This window comes from Ranitomeya variabilis, chromosome 4, assembly GCF_051348905.1.
Source record: "Ranitomeya variabilis isolate aRanVar5 chromosome 4, aRanVar5.hap1, whole genome shotgun sequence".
In the NCBI taxonomy this organism is placed as follows: domain Eukaryota; kingdom Metazoa; phylum Chordata; class Amphibia; order Anura; family Dendrobatidae; genus Ranitomeya; species Ranitomeya variabilis.
In genome coordinates this window covers 29880138-29897142 of record NC_135235.1, presented here as the reverse complement: position 1 = coordinate 29897142, position 17005 = coordinate 29880138, and the positions used below count along the sequence as shown (strand labels likewise).

General features: G+C 44.4%; 1 protein-coding gene across 4 annotated transcripts in view; it reads left to right on the top strand.

The window, feature by feature from the left end:
- Positions 1 to 17005, top strand: part of KCNIP2 (potassium voltage-gated channel interacting protein 2) — a 514316-nt gene that overhangs the window by 488676 nt on the left and 8635 nt on the right. For all 4 annotated transcript variants that reach the window (XM_077258267.1, XM_077258264.1, XM_077258265.1 and 1 more), the window contains 4 exons: positions 3368 to 3437; positions 3904 to 3974; positions 5436 to 5543; positions 16197 to 16301. In XM_077258267.1, the coding sequence (XP_077114382.1) occupies positions 3368 to 3437; positions 3904 to 3974; positions 5436 to 5543; positions 16197 to 16301 (354 nt within the window). The remainder of the gene's footprint in view (positions 1 to 3367; positions 3438 to 3903; positions 3975 to 5435; positions 5544 to 16196; positions 16302 to 17005) is intronic.

The following is a 17005-nucleotide window of genomic DNA, read 5'->3' as shown; positions in this document are numbered from 1 at the left end:
TGAGAAAGAATAAAGGGAAGGGGCACAACCACAACACTTGGGCCAGTCTACCCTATGTCTTCCCCTCCTGATCCCCAGTGTCGATCGACCGGATCAACATCTACAAGAACTTTACACATTTCCATAATTATTTGTTATTATCTAAAAAGAAAAGCATCTAAACCTCTTTGATACCAAAGAAGGTTCTCTCTGTTATGGGCGCCTGAGGTCGACTATTCCATGGATTTACTGCTCTTTCAGACAATCATCGGTCCGATCTCGGATCACAATGCATGGACTGAACGCATCCCCTGAATGTTTCAGCCTCATAGAAATATATGTGGTTGGGAGACGCAAGGACAGTCCGTGCCTGGCAATCTGAGATCGGACCGATGATCGCGGACGTCTGAAAGAGCCATGATAGTCCTCATGGTAAAGAAGCCTCGTATCCTCTGGAGATGGAACCTCTTTCTCCAGCAGGAGGGAATGCATCATTGTCTTTTACGTGAACCAGCTCTTCACCATACTTTTTGTATGCGCCATTTATGTTAAATTAATCCTGTTAGACGTCTCTCCTCAAGGCTAAATCAATGTAATTCTTTTTATCGTTCCTCACAACCAAGATCCACCAGGCCTCTTATCAGTTTTGTAGCTCTTATTTGTAATTTTTCTAGCTCCAAGAAATCTTTTCTATGAACTAGTCCTCAAAACTGAAGTGGACATTCCAGATGAGGTGGCACTAACACTTTGTAAAGTGGTCATATTACATCCCTGTCTGGCAAGTCCATACCTCTTCTATTACATGACAATTTCCTGCTCGCCGTAGAAGCTGCTGATTGACTTTACACATTATTATTTAGTCTGTGATCTACAGGTGCACCCCAATCCTTCTCTACAAGTGACTCTCCTAGTTTTACTCCCCCTAGAACATATGATACCCTCAGGTTATTACACTCAGATCCTTCTCTACAAATGACTCTCCTAGGTTTACTCCCCCTAGAATATGTGATGCCCTCAGGTTATTACACTCAGATCCTTCTCTACAAGTGACTCTCCTAGTTTTACTCCCCCTAGAACATATGATGCCCTCGGGATATTACACCCAGATCCTTCTCTACCAGTGACTCTCCTAGTTTTACATCCCCTAGAATATGTGATGCCCTCGGGTTATCACACCCAGATCCTTCTCTACAAGTGACTCTCCTCATTTTACTCCCCCTAAAACATATGATGCCCTCAGGTTATTACACCCAGATCCTTCTCTACAAGTGACTCTCCTCATTTTACTCCCCCCTAAAACATATGATGCCCTCAGGTTATTACACCCAGATCCTTCTCTACAAGTGACTCTCCTAGTTTTTCTCCCCCTATTAACATATAATTCCCTCAGGTTATTACACCCAGATCCTTCTCTACGGCAGGGGTCACACTTGCGTGTGTGATGGGAGAAACTCGCACGAGTCTCTCGCATCAATACCCGGCACTGCCGCCGGCACTCGGACCGCAGCGTGCGGCTGCACAGAAATACATGTAGTCGCATGCTCCGATCCTGAGTGCTGGCGGCAGTGCCGGGTATTGATGTGGGAGACTCGTGTGAGTTTCTCACATCACACTCACAAGTGTGACCCCGGCCTACCAGTGACTCTCCTAGTTTTACTCCCCCTAGTATCATGGTGCCTGCATGTTATTGGTGCCCATGTGCATAACTTTACATTTCTTTACATGGAACCTCATCTACCACTTTGATGCCCAAACATCCAGTTTGTCCCAATCATCCTGTAACTTATGAACATCCTCCATAGACTGCACTATACATAGTGTGGTGACATCTGTGCAGCACCCCAGAGTCCTGGTCGTTGCAGTACTGTGGCTCCGCCACTAAGGGGAGCCATGGTGCGTTCGATGGCACTGAAGGAGTTCCTCCAATCAGGTATCACAGACACCAATATGTTTCACAGCTGGGCCTCCGGGGGGAGCTAAGGGTGCTATTCATTAGGCCACTCCCCACCATAGTGGGTAAACTGGGGGTCAGGCAGGAAGTTAGTAGAGAAAGCTGACTGGATCGAACGAAGCAACACCTAGTGAGAGAGGGTGTTGTGGAGGAAGAGACAGTAGGATCTCTGCCAGGGGTGGGATCCTGGCAGAGGCTTGGCATTGAAAGAACGTAACGGGACCGTGCCTGCTCAGAATAGCGGCGGTGCCCTAAGAAAGGATTAGAAGCGAGATAGATTGTGCTGAGTGAGAAACGAAATCAAGCAGAAGGAGAATACCAGCAGGGGTTTTGTTGAAAGAGGCAGCACCTTGCTGAGGCGCATTACCGGTGGCCGGAACGCCGAGGGAGTGGAATAATATACAGCTTTAAGCCATACTCCAAACAGCGGCAGGACAGTCAGTCTCAGGCGGGCTGTCTACCACATATCACCTATGAAGTCTTGGGGGGCAATTGCGGGAGAGGGGCGTCTCTAGGGTCCCGGAAGAACTCCAGGCCTACCTGACAAACGGGTGCCGTTCTTACTGTAACATCAGGAAGGGACGGAAGATTAGCAGAAGATCAGTTAATCGAGTTGTGAGGGAACTTAAGAAACAGACACAACAGTTGTGGGGTACTTTCCGTAAGCACAGCAGGGAAGGACTACAACACAAAGCGCTAAGAAGGAAGGCACTGATTTCCACCTGTGAGGAGAACTCTGGAGGTGCCATTGGACCGGCCGGACTTGCGCAGCCTGGTGGACCGGATTCCGGACTGAGGACTGAGAGATCTCCAGTAAAGAGGTAAAGAGACTGCAACCTGGTGTCCTCGTTATTTACCGCGACCTGCACCCCACAACTGCACCGCTACACCACCGTTAACAGCACCTATTTGCAACGGACGTCCCCCACTGACAGACAGGGCCACGGACTGGGTCTAGCCACCGTGACAACCCCAGGACTGAGATCCCAGAGGCCCGGCTCCGGGTACCCCTCGGCCCTGCGGCGGTGTGGGGGCGCTCCGCATCTGCATAAATAGAAACATTAATTTTCCCATCTTTTATATAATTAAAGCACCATTGTATGGTTTTGTCATGGAGTGGTGATTTAAGTGTGAGTCCACTGCCCCCGGCCAAATACAGGGCATGAACTAGATCACATTACACTGTGGAGATAATATTGCCATACAGTGCTCAAATAAAACCACCCTGAATAAATTACATAGAACTATAGGAAAATGTAGAAACCCATGGGGCACATATGAAATTGCCAAGGTTTTTAGGGAAACACTAACGACAGCCGGGTGTGTGGATTTACGGGGGGTCAGGGGTGGTCGGTGTTCAAAGACAAGCTAATTCTGGGAAACGTGGGTGACGTGACCGGTCTGAGATTGTGATGCGATCTCTTGTCTCACCCCCAGGAATGTCCGAGCGGCATCGTCAATGAAGAAAATTTCAAGCAGATTTACTCCCAGTTTTTCCCCCAAGGAGGTGAGTTATATAATGAAGAGAGCATGAGCCTTACGATGGGCGCATGATCCTAGTGCAGAGGGGGCATGCACCCAATCAGGGTATATATATATATAAAAAAAAAAAAAAAGTTTTCCACATTTTAGACGCAGGTTTATAATTTCCGATTTTTCACCTTTTGCAATATCTCTGCTTGATGTCAGTCAATGGAAACCCATCCTGATCATTAACCCGTTCACAGCATTGCTTCCATGTATGTATAAGTCAGGTTAAGATATATTCAAAATGTTTCCATTCACTGACATCAAGCAGTTTTATCTGAAGGAAAACCACCTAAACCTAGAATGTCTTTCCAGCATGCGGATCCGTTGTGGAGTGGCAGCCTTGCGTATCCCTGATTGGCGCAGCCAGGAGCGGAGATTCTTCTGCATCTCTGCCCCCCAGTGTCGGGGGCTTCGGTGTCACTTATTGTTCTCTTCTGTTCCAGATTCCAGCATGTACGCACATTTTCTATTCAACGCTTTTGACACCGATCACAACGGTTCCGTCAGCTTTGAGGTGAGTAGAAGCCACATTAGATTCTCCGTTCTACCAGCAGATGACCAATGACGGCATTTAAAGGGATATTCCCATCAATAATAATAAGCTCATGCGTGACTCCGAAACATCTATAGATTTGGTGTGTGGGTACAATACTCCTTCAAATGGGTATTCCAGCTGCAGAAAATTACTGTTCGTATTTGAAAAATACAAATAAAAATGTCATTGTGTTTTCTCCAGATCTCTGTTTGCTGTCATTCAGTAGGAGCCTTAAAGGAATTGTCCACTTATTACTATTTCAAAAAATATCCCCATAATGCTCTTAAGATTGCAAAAAAAAAAGCATACTCATCTTTCAGACTCCCTGCTGTTCCTACCTTTTGCTGCTAGTGTTCCTTGCCGGTGCCATAGCTGCTTCTTCAGGTATCATCAGTAGTGATGAGCGAGTGTACTCATTGCTCGGGTTTTCCTGAGCACGCTCGGGTGACCTCCGAGTATTTATGACTGCTCGGAGATTTAGTTTTCATCCCAGCAGCTGAATGATTTACAGCTATTAGCCAGCCTGATTACATGTGGGGATTCCCTAGCAACCAGGCAACCCCCACTTGTACTCAGGCTGGCTAGTAGCTGTAAACTTAATCTCCGAACACTAACAAATACTCGGAGGTCACCCGAGCGGGCACGGGAAAACCCGAGCAACGAGTATATTCGCTCATCACTAATCATCAGCAGTCGGGCAGTGTCCTCTGATTGGCTGCAGCAGGTCACACAACCGTTTTCTCCAGATCTAAGAAAAAACATCCAATTATTCTGATCAGACTTTGATCAGAGTGGCATCACTTTTTCTCATACGTGTAGAGAAAAAAAATGTTTTTTTTTCACCTTCCCCAAAATCGGAGCGCAGTCCGATTTTTTTTTTTTATTTTTTTAATTTTTTTTTTTCACGGACCCATAGACTTGCATTGCTGATTTTGATCCAACAGTCGGATCAAAATCGGACAGGTCTCAGATTTTTCCCATGGAACACTCAGTCCGAGGGGGAAAAAAAAAATTGTACATGTGCACTGCCCCATAGACTATCACAGGTAGGAGTGTCATCTGTAAAAACCACGGGTAGCGCTCGTATGCAAAAAACAGACGTGTGAATGAGACTCAAGTCTGAGCTGGAAGAAACAGTCTCCTAGCTCTCAATTCAGTGGCTCCTACATGGGCTCATTTTTTTTTTTAAATAATTACGGTAGTATGTAGTGGACAATCCCTTTTAGTGTTTATTCCCTGGAGATGAGTGTATGCGCTGGTCATGAGATGGACACACTGGCTGCCATACTGTTGTCAGAGCCCCTTTTGTGGCCAGATTTCCCAATGACAATCCTCTCCGAAAAGCCGCTGTCCATCCCCTCCCACTTCTCATAAAATTGATAAATCTGTCTGCTAATTATTTTCTAAACTTTCCCTGTGAAATTTACTTCTCTTCCATAGGATTTTGTAGCCGGATTGTCTATTATCCTAAGAGGGAGCATAGACGACAAACTCAACTGGGCCTTTAACTTGTACGACTTAAACAAAGATGGCTGTATCACTAAAGAGGTAATGCTACCAAAAACTGTCCAACACCTTTAATTTTGTATTTTATTTTTTTTACTAATTTTGGCATGTATGTAAAGTTGGAAAACTTTGGAAATCATTTTATTAAGGGATTTGTCTTAACTCCTCTAAAAAAATTAATATATATACTCATTTGGAGTACAGATGCTGGCAGTAAAAGAGTCAGCACCTCTGTCTCACTAACTGATAAGTAGGAGCTGACTCGTTCATTGCCAGCATCTGTACTCCAAAGTGTAGGGTCTGATATCAGTGCAGCTGAAGGGAGGCAAATAATTAGAGGAAAAGCAGGAATTTGGAAGCCACACAACTTTTTTTATTTTACAGGAATGAAGACCCCCGAAAAAGTAATTTATAAGGATTCATAACTTTCCATATTGGACAAAATTATAAAGAAGAAGAAAATTGAGTTACATTTTAATGCTGTGCCACAACACATTTTATTCCTCCCTCTAATACAAACTCCTTTTCAGTCCCTGTAAAGACCGTCCATCAAAGGAGGCCTTCCCTAATTCAGGAATACCACACACAACCTCTGCTCTTCCACCCTAACCACCTCCTTCCACACTCAGATACAAGACTTCTCTTGTGCTTCCCCTCTCTTCTAGAATTGCCTCTCTCATCCCAACCCTTCAAATCCTCGCTGTTAACTAACTTGCGCAGAGGAAGGGCAGTAGCAGGTCTATCACTAAATGGTAGCCAGATCTTTCTATGCTGTATAAGAAATTGCCTCTCCATGATGCACACTGCCTGTGCCGTGCATGCTGCTGCACGCTGCCTGTGCCGTGCATGCTGCTGCACGCTGCCCGTGCCGTGCATGCTGCTGCACGCTGCCCGTGCCGTGCATGCTGCTGCACGCTGCCTGTGCCGTGCATGCTGCTGCACGCTGCCCGTGCCGTGCATGCTGCTGCACGCTGCCTGTGCCGTGCATGCTGCTGCACGCTGCCTGTGCCGTGCATGCTGCTGCACGCTGCCTGTGCCGTGCATGCTGCTGCACGCTGCCTGTGCCTTGTATGCTGCTGCACGCTGCCTGTGCCTTGTATGCTGCTGCACACTGCCTGTGCCTTGTATGCTGCTGCATACTGCCTGTGCCGTGCATGCTGCTGCACACTGCCTGTGCCTTGTAGGCTGCTGCACACTGCCTGTGCCTTGTAGGCTGCTGCACACTGCCTGTGCCTTGTAGGCTGCTGCACACTGCCTGTGCCTTGTAGGCTGCTGCACACTGCCTGTGCCTTGTAGGCTGCTGCACACTGCCTGTGCCATACATGTGGCTGCACAGAGCACACTGCAGCACCTCCTGTGCCTTCGACCTCTACTGTGCTTCTCTGCCTCTCCAGCACTTTGCTCACAATTTTAGAAATCTCTACATAACGATGGCTTCTAATTGATGTGATCTTGCCATCCTGGCCGTGTTACGGAATTACAAATAACATCCATGCCTCGAATGCCCTCTTGTCACAGCCCTCTTAAAGAGCAAGGTTTAACCTTTAGATAAATATAGAGCACATAATTTCCAGTAGTTTTTGGGACCCTTTAACTCTAAGTTTTTCTGATCAATGTTATTTAATGCACAGCAAACAGCGAATCCCGTTAATAATAGAACGACTTGTCAATTTCGCTTTAGTTTGATGTTCCTTGTTGAGGGCTCGGGCTCCTCAGAGTACAATGAATGAATGATGTGTCTGGGGTAATGCACGCTCATTATTTCATTACACAATAACCGCTGACTGACGCCGGGATCCTTCCTGCTCTCGGCCTTTCCACACAACTCGTCAGCAAATAATGTAATAGCACTCAGTGCTTAAAATTACTTCTGTTTAAAAGGAACTGCCAAATTAAAAATAGAAGAAAAAAAAAGCATCTTAAAAATGTTATTGTTGTATTGTATTTTTTCATTTATGAATGTAACATATTTATCACATAGACTAGGTTCCTAGGCTTTTAATATCAGTCCGCAGCTGTCTGCATAGACTTTGCTGGTTATTAATTATAGGGGGACTCTACGTCATTTTTTTTTTTTTTTACGGTCCCCCATTTTAATAGCCAGTAAAGGCTAAGTATACAGTTGTGAGCTGATATTAATATCCTGGGAAGCTCTGAGTATTACCCCCTTCCCAGGCTATAAACATCCCCCTCCAGCCGTCGGGTTTTACTCTGCTGGTTACGAAAATTATGCGGGAGCCCACGCAATTTTTTTTTTTCAGATAAATAATTTTTTCTTAATTAAATACATGTACAGTAAGCTGCACACACACACTGTACTAATTGTATTTGTCACTAACATCTATATATCTACCTATTCTATGTGTATTTACTGTATTTTACACTCTGTGGCAGATGAATTGCCGGCTTTTCTTCTATCTATCTATCTATCTATCTATCTATCTATCTATCTATTTATTTATCTATATATCTATTTTATTATTATTATTTATTTATATAGCACCATTGATTCCATGGTGCTGTACATGAGAAGGGGTTACATACAAGTTACAGATATCACTTACAGTAATCAAACTAACAATGACAGACTGATACAGAGGGGCGAGGACCCTGCCCTTGCTGGCTTACATTCTACAGGATTATGGGGAAGGAGACAGTAGGTTGGGGGTTGCAGGAGCTCTGGCGTTGGTGAGGCGGTAGCTCCGGTAGTGATGAGGAGGCAGCGGGGTCAGTGCAGGCTGTAGGCTTTCCTGAGGAGGTGGATTTTCAGGTTCCGTCTGAAGGATCTGAATGTGGTTGATAGTCGGACGTGTTGGGGCAAAGAATTCCAGAGGATGGGGGATATTCGGGGGAAGTCTTGGAGGCGATTGGATGAGGAGCGAACAAGTGAGGAGAGAAGGAGGTCTTGGGAGGACCAGAGATTACGTGAGGGAAGATATCGGGGGATTAGTTCAGACATATATGGAGGAGACAGGTTATGGATGGCTTTGTAGGTCAGTATTAGTAATTTGAACTGGATGGAATGGGAGCCAGTGAAGAGATTTTCAGAGGGGGGAAGCAGAGGAGTAGCGAGGAGAGAGATTAATTAGTCGGGCAGCAGAGTTAAGGACAGACTGGAGAGGTGCAAGGGTGTTAGCAGGGAGGCCGCAGAAAAGGATGTTGCAGTAGTCGAGGCGGGAGATGATGAGGGCATGCACAAGCATTTTAGTAGATTGACGGTTGAGGAAAGGACGAATTCTGGAGATATTTTTGAGCTGGAGGCGACAGGAGGTGGAAAGAGCTTGGATGTGCGGTTTGAAGGACAGGGCAGAGTCAAAGGTTACTCCGAGGCAGCGGACTTCCGGTACGGGGGAAAGCATGATGTCATTGATTGCGATAGATAGGTCAGGTAAGGAAGATCTATGGGATGGAGGAAAGATGATGAGTTCAGATTTGTCCACATTGAGTTTGAGGAAGCGAGAGGAGAAGAAGGAGGATATGGCTGATAGGCACTTTGGGATTCTGGACAGCAGAGCGGTGACGTCTGGGCCAGAGAGGTAGATCTGAGTGTCATCGGCATAGAGGTGGTACTGGAATCCATGGGACTTTGAGTTGTCCCAAGCCAAGTGTATAGATTGAGAAGAGTAGGGGTCCTAGAACAGGGCCTTGGGGGACTCCATCAGAGAGAGGGTGGGATGAGGAGGTAGTGTGGGAGTGGGAGACGCTGAATGTGCAGTTGGAAAGGTACGAGGAGATCCAGGATAGGGCGAGGTCTTTGATGCCAAAGGAGGAGAGGATCTGTAGTAGGAGGCAGTGGTCAAATGTGTCGAATGCAAAGGACAGGTCTAGAAGGAGGAGTACAGAGTATTGTCCATTAGCTTTGGCGGTAAGTAGGTCGTTAGCGATTTTGGTCAGGGCAGTCTCAGTTGAGTGATGAGGGCGGAAACCAGATTGTAGATTGTCAAAGAGCAAATTAGATGAGAGGTGGGAGGAAAGTTCAGCGTGGACGTGCTGCTCCAGGAGTTTGGAAGCGAATGGGAGCAGTGATATTGGGCGATAGCTGGACATAGCAGTTGGATCGAGGGTTGGCTTTTTAAGGATAGGCGTGATTGTGGCATGTTTGAAAGCAGAAGGGAAGGTGCCAGAAGTTAGTGATAGGTTGAAGAGGTGGGTTAGGGATGGGATAAGTGTGGTGGTGAGGTTGGGGAGGAGGTGGGATGGAATGGGGTCGAGCGCACAGGTGGTGAGGTGCGATTTGGAGAGGAGACAATTAAGCCCCCCTTCGGTGATGTTGGATAGAGAGGTTATGGGGTTTGGGTATTGGTCTGGTATACAAAGGGGTTGTGGTGGTTGAACAATGAAGACTTGCCTTGTCTGGTCGATCTTATTTTTAAAGTGTGTGGCAAAGTCCTCAGCAGAGATGAGGGAGGTTGGAGGGGGCAGTGGGGGGCGGAGGAGGGAGTTGAAGGTTTTGAATAACTGTTTGGGGTTGTAGGATAGGGAAGATATGAGGGTTGTGAAGTAGTCCTGTTTAGCAGAGGTGAGAGCAGATTTAAAAGCGAGTGTTGCGTGTTTGAATGCAGTGAAGTCGTCTTGCAAGTATGTTTTCTTCCAACGCCGCTCCGCAACCCTGGACACTTGCCGGAGCTTTTTAGTGGTGTTATTGTGCCAAGGTTGTCTATTGATACGTCGCACTCTGCCATGGATGAGAGGGGCAACCGTGTCAATAGCTGATTTGAGAGTGGCATTGTAGAAAGCAGAGGCACTGTCTGTGTCGTGGAGTGAGGATATTGATGCCAGTGGTAGGATAGTCAGAGAGTGTGTGGTTGTCTAGGTGTGCAAGGTTTCTGCGGGGGTGCACATTTTGCTGGACATGGATGACCGGTGAGGAGGACAGGGATGAGAAGGTGAGCAGATGGTGGTTGGATAGAGGGAGAGGGGAGGTGGTGAAGTTAGATAGAGAGCAGAGACGGGTGAATACCAGGTCTAATGTATGACAGTCTGGGTGGGTGGCTGCGGAGGACCGTTGAGTAAGTCCAAAGGATGAGGTAAGGGACAGAAGATTGGAGGCTGTTGACTGAAGAGTATCAATGGGGATGTTGAAGTCACCCATGATGATGGTGGGAATGTCAGCAGAGAGAAAGTGAAGAAGCCAGGCGGAGAATTGGTCAATAAAGGCAATGGCTGGGCCTGGAGGTTGGTATATTATCTATCTATCTGTCTATCTATCTATCTATCTTTCTATCTATCTATCTATCTATCTATCACAAAATATACAGTTATATGAAAAAGTTTGGGCACCCCTATTAATCTTAAGCTTAATGTTTTCTAAAAATAGTTTTCTTTGCAACAGCTATTTCAGTTTCATATATCTAATAACTGTTGGACACAGTAATGTTTCTGCCTTGAAATGAGGTTTATTGTACTAACAGAAAATGTGCAATCTGCATTCAAACAAAATTTGACAGGTGCATAAGTATGGGCACCCTTATCATTTTCTTGTTTTAAATATTCCTACCTACTTTTTACTGACTTACTAAAGCACTTTTTTTTTGGTTGTGAAACCTCATTGAGCTTTGAACTTCATAGCTAGGTGTATGCAATCATGAGAAAAGCTACTTAAAGTGGCCACTTGCAAGTTGTTCTCCTGTTTGAATCTCCTCTGAAGAGTGGCATCATGGGCTCCTCAAAACAACTGTCAAATGATCTGAAAACAAAGATTATTCAACATAGCTGTTCAGGGGAAGGATACAAAAAGCTGTCTCAGAGATTTAACCTGTCAATTTCCACTGTGAGGAACATAGAAAGGAAATGGAAGAACACAGGTACAGTTCTTGTTAAGGCCAGAAGTGGCAGGCCAAGAAAAACATCAGAAAGGCAGAGAAGAAGAATGGTGAGATCAGTCAAGGACAATCCTCAGGCCACCTCCAGAGAGCTGCAGCATCAACTTGCTGCAGATGGTGTCACTGTGCATCTGTCAACTATACAACGCACTGTGTTTTTTTGCCGCCATGCATAACGCCTTTTTGTATGACCAAACAACTCAATCTTGGTTTCATCAGTCCACAGGACCTTCTTCCAAAAAGAAATTGGCTTCTCCAAATGTGCTTTTGCATACCTCAGCCGACTCTGTTTGTGGCGTGCTTGCAGAAAAGGCTTCTTTCGCATCACTCTCCCATACAGCATCTCCTTGTGCAAAGTGCGTTGTATAGTTGACCGATGCACAGTGACACCATCTGCAGCAAGTTGATGCTGCAGCTCTCTGGAGGTGGTCTGAGGATTGTCCTTGACTGATCTCACCATTCTTCTTCTCTGCCTTTCTGATGATTTTCTTGGCCTGCCACTTCTGGCCTTAACAAGAACTGTACCTGTGTTCTTCCATTTCCTTACTATGTTCCTCACAGTGGAAATTGACAGGTCAAATTACAGGCTGATCCAACTTCAGTGGAAATGCCTCAAGACAAGGAAATGATGCTCAGTAGTGTGTGTGGCCTCCACGTGCCTGTATGACCTCCCTACAACGCCTGGGCATGCTCCTGATGAGGTGGCGGATGTTCTCCTGAGGGATCTCTTCCCAGACCTGGACTAAAGCATCCAACTCCTGGACAGTCTGTGGTGCAACGTGACGTTGGTGGATGGTGCGAGACATGATGTCCCAGATGTGTTCAATCAGATTCAGGTTTGGGGAACGGGCGGGCCAGTCCATAGCTTCAATGCCTTCATCTTGCAGGAACTACGGACACACTCCAGCCACATGAGGTCTGGCATTGTCCTGCATTAGGAGGAACCCAGGGCCAACTGCACCAGCATATGGTCTCACAAGGAGTCTGAGGATCTCATCTCGGTACCTAATGGCAGTCAGGCTACCTCTGGCGAGCACATGGAGGGCTGTGCGGCCCTCCAAAGAAATGCCACCCCACACCATTAGTGACCCACTGCCAAACTGAAGGATGTTGCAGGCAGCAGATCGCTCTCCACGGTGTCTCCAGACTCTGTCACATGTGCTCAGTGTGAACCTGCTTTCATCTGTGAAGAGCACAAGACGCCAGTGGTGAATTTGCCAATCCTGGTGTTCTGTGGCAAATGCCAAGCGTGGTGTACGGTGTTGGGCTGTGAGCACAACCCCCATCTGTGGACGTTGGGCACTCGGACCATCCTTACTGAGTCAGTTTCTAGCCGTTTGTGCAGACACATGCACATTTGTGGCCTGCTGGAGGTCATTTTGCAGGGCTCTGGCAGTGCTCCTCCTGTTCCTCCTTGCACAAAGGCTGAGGTAGCGGTCCTGCTGCTGGGTTGTTGCCCTCCTACGGCCCCCTCCACGTCTCCTGGTGTACTGGCCTGTCTCCTGGTAGCACCTCCAGCCTTTGGACACTACGCTGACAAACACAGCAAACCACCTTGCCACAGCTCGCATTGATGTGCCATCCTGGATGAGCTGTACTACCTGAGCCACTTGTGTGGGTTGTAGAGTCCATCTCATGCTACCACGAGTGAACATGAATTGCTGGCTTTTCAAAGGACATCGGTGCATAAAAATTGAACAGCAGTTGCATGGTCCAAGTGCTTTGCTATTTTTTTTTTTTTTTTGTACCCATAGGCTTGCATTGGTGAGTCTCGGTGACAATCGCAGCATGCTGCAATTTTACACGAATGCCGAATACAGCTGGGAAAATAAACGGTGATGGTAGCTGCCCCACAGTGTAACACTGGGCCAAGTGCTATGCGATGTTTTCTCGCATAGCACTCGCCCGTATTCTATGGTAGTGTGACTCCAGCCTAAAGTCCAGAATAATGAATTGCCTCTTTCTGTGCAACTCACCTTTTTTTTCATCGTTATTTTTTTCTTAAAAGAGTTGTTCACATCTTGGATCTAGTATGGATCAATATCAGATCTTTCGGGGTCTGAAACCCTGTACTCCCATTAATCAGTTGTTGAGGTAAACAGCATATGGAGTGGAAAAGCACAGCGCCATACACTGTATAGTGGTCAGTGTCATGTACTGCAGCTAAGATCACATTTCCATCAATAGGAGCTGAGCTGCAGTACTGAGAACGGCCACTACACAGTGTTCGGCGCTGCGCTCTTCTGGCTCTATACGCTGTTAACATCCAATGGGAGCTACAAAAATCAGATCAGTGGCAGTGACGAGTGAAAGGCTGCACAGATTTGAGTTTTAGGACATATCCTAAAATAATGGACAATTTCCCTAATGTTTACAGGACAAGCTGTATACATATATATATATTTTTTTTTTAATTAATGCTCACATGTTGAATTTTTGCAGCATTTTTTTTTCTACACTCCATTGCTTTGCAGAAAAAAACACAAATATTTGATGCGTTTTCATGCATTCATTTTAATGGGTGAAAAATGCTGAAAAAATTCAAATGCTGCAGATTTGAAAAAAAAGTAAAATGCATTGATGGTTAAAATAATAACCTCATCTATTTTGCTAGTATTGTAAAATGCTGATTTTTTTTTTTTTTTTTACATACAAAAAAACAATGAAAAAAGTAACATGTGAACATGCCCAAAATCACAAAAAGTATCTCCCATAAAAATGTATCCACCAGACTTTTTTCTTTTCCGTCATTAACTGAATATCATGATCACAATTTTTTATTTGATGGGTTTTTATGTCCATCATTATAAGATTATATATACTGTATATTTACCATTTAATCAAAACAGCAAGTTTCTGTAACTATTTATTTATTTTTACACTTTGCTACATTTTATTTAATACATTTTATCCGAATGGTCTAGTAAGGGGCACTGACGCACTGCTTTGTAACGGATTCAAGGATTGTGATGAATAAGAAATGTTCACACGAGAATTGAGTAAACTAAATTGAATTTACTTAATAAAAGATAATAAACAGTCACTCAAATAACACATAAGCAATAAAGTAAAATAAATACATGTGCATCACATTTTTCATACATTACATTCACAAAGTAGAAATCCATTAGGCTGTGTCCATCTCTGTATGTGTCTCTCTCTCTCTCTGAATTTCTCCCATCCCCAAGGTTCCAATCCTCTTTTTTTTTTTTTTTTAATAAATTCTTTAAAGTATTTTTTAACAAACAAGGAAAACAAAAGAACATGACATCTTTTTTTGTGATGTAAAATAAAGGTTACTATTTGCAATAGGAAGTGGGGGGGGGGGGTAAAGGGAGTGGAGGCTAAAACTTAGGAAGAATTGGGGGATAGGAACAAGGGAAAGAAGGGTAGATAAAGGGTTCCGAGGTGTCTAGCAACAAAGGGGGACTAGGACTACCTGATTTTAAAAGATACAGAATATCGAGTCATGTAGCCAGAATAATTGATTTACGCTCTCGCTCCTCTTCAAAACTTTGGATTCCACTGGAACTGTATAATCTTAATGGAGGTTTCTCACATTACCTATGGCCTACCCCTTTCATTAGATTCAAATATGATATCAAAAACCCATATACTAACACAACCCTCAGACTATGGCACAAAACCAATAAAAACAAGAACCTCATTCCGAACATATGCCAGACCACTCCTATCTTGCATCTGATCCCCAACAGATACAGGACTCTCAAAAAAAAAATTTAGGTCCTCAAGCTCCCACATTGACATGCCAATAGGTTCCTTCATTCACAAAAATAGATGTAAAAACAAGAAGAAAATTCATTTTCTCACTAAAAATCTTCGTTTAGACGCCGCCGAAGTCCAAATACTGCAAGAGGTAACCAAACTTCATCTCCCAGACATTTCCACTTCACTACCAATCTCACCAATCCTTAAACATTTCACAAACACAAAAGATGATGGAAGAATAATAGCCAAAATCAACACAAATTTAACCCAAACAGACGATATTCCAGACTTTGTTAAGAAATGGGAATTAGAGCTTAACACAAAATTCCACTCAGAGGAAATACACATAACGTTTGAAAATATTTATTGGCTAGCTTCTTCTTTGAAATTTCAAGAACTAAACTAATAAAATAATTTCAAGATGGTACAGAACTCCGGACATCCTAAATCGAATGAACAGTTCTATTTCTCCCCTTTGTTGGAGATGCAACGGAGAAAGAGGTATCCAACACACATTTGGCTAGAATGCATCAAAACTAAACAATTCTGGTTAAACATCCAATCCTCTTTTATATCTTATACTGTCCAGTGTATCTCTGGTAAACACATTGATACTCATTGGAATGCCAGGAAGAAACCTCCGTAAACCGGTCAGTTACTAACAACAAATGACCTTCTGCTACACTTCCTGAAAGTAAGGATATATATATATTATACTGATTGAAACCATATGAAAATTAGTATTGATTAATTGGAGTGTTGAAACCATTAAAAAGTAACTCTTACTATACACACACAAAAAATAAATAAAGATGAACGATTTGTTTAAATTTAATGAAGAAATATGATTTGCATTAAAATTAATCAATGCATCCATTTAAAGACTTTTCTTATACCATGAGATTTCTCCAGGCCCCAGAAAATAATAAACTTAGGGTTAAAAGTGATATAAATTACCCCTCTCCTCGGCCCTCAGCTGTTTCGCCGCACGGCTCCCTCCAGCTCTGCTCACTCTTCAGGGCTCTTTGGAATGTCGAGCGCGACTATATGTTTTATATTAAAAAATGTTATGTTTTATTAGAGAAAAAAAAAAAGAAGAAGAATTTTGGATTATTTCACGTTTATCTTCTTGCTGTTACCACAGGAAATGATGGACATCATGAAATCTATATATGACATGATGGGCAAGTATACATATCCAAACATGAGAGAGGAGGCTCCGAGGGAACACGTGGAGAATTTTTTTCAGGTGAAATCCTAAACTTTCTCCCCGTTCCTGTACAGTCTTGCATACAGTATGTCCTTCTTCAAAAATGTGGTAACTGCGCCAAAAAAAAATAAAAAAAATCATTTTTGGTCTACATCTCCTAGCTAGATCAATGTGTATCCATGGTTACAGACTACAAACAAATGATGTGTAGTCTGATCATTTCTATCATGTTATTGCTCTTCCATCTAAAACTTAGCAAGAAGTAGAAGGGAGCAGAAGGAAGCGGCCTGCGGTAGGTTGCTCCTGTTTCACCACTTTTGTGCCATTGTCGATCATTGACAGTGGCATATAAAGGGGTATTCCCAAATTTGGAACTTACCCCCTATCCAATGGATTATGGATAACTTTCCGACCTGAGGATTTGGCTACTGAGGCACCAGAGATCCCAAGGACCAGGGTTTCTGAAGAGCCCCGACTCTTAATGGGAGGACCAGAGATTACAGATTGCGACTGGCTGATATTCGGCACTCCTATTAAAATAAATGGAGAGCCTGTGCGCATGATCGACCACCACTCCATTCACATGGGGTTCTTCAGAGCCCTGGTTCAGGGAAACACTGGTGGACCAAGAAGGCAGACCCCAAACAATCAGAAAATCACCCCCTATCCCGTGAATAGGTGATAACCTTCATATTTGAAAATACCCCTTTAAGCATCGTGATCTGGTGAAAGGTCCCATTGCA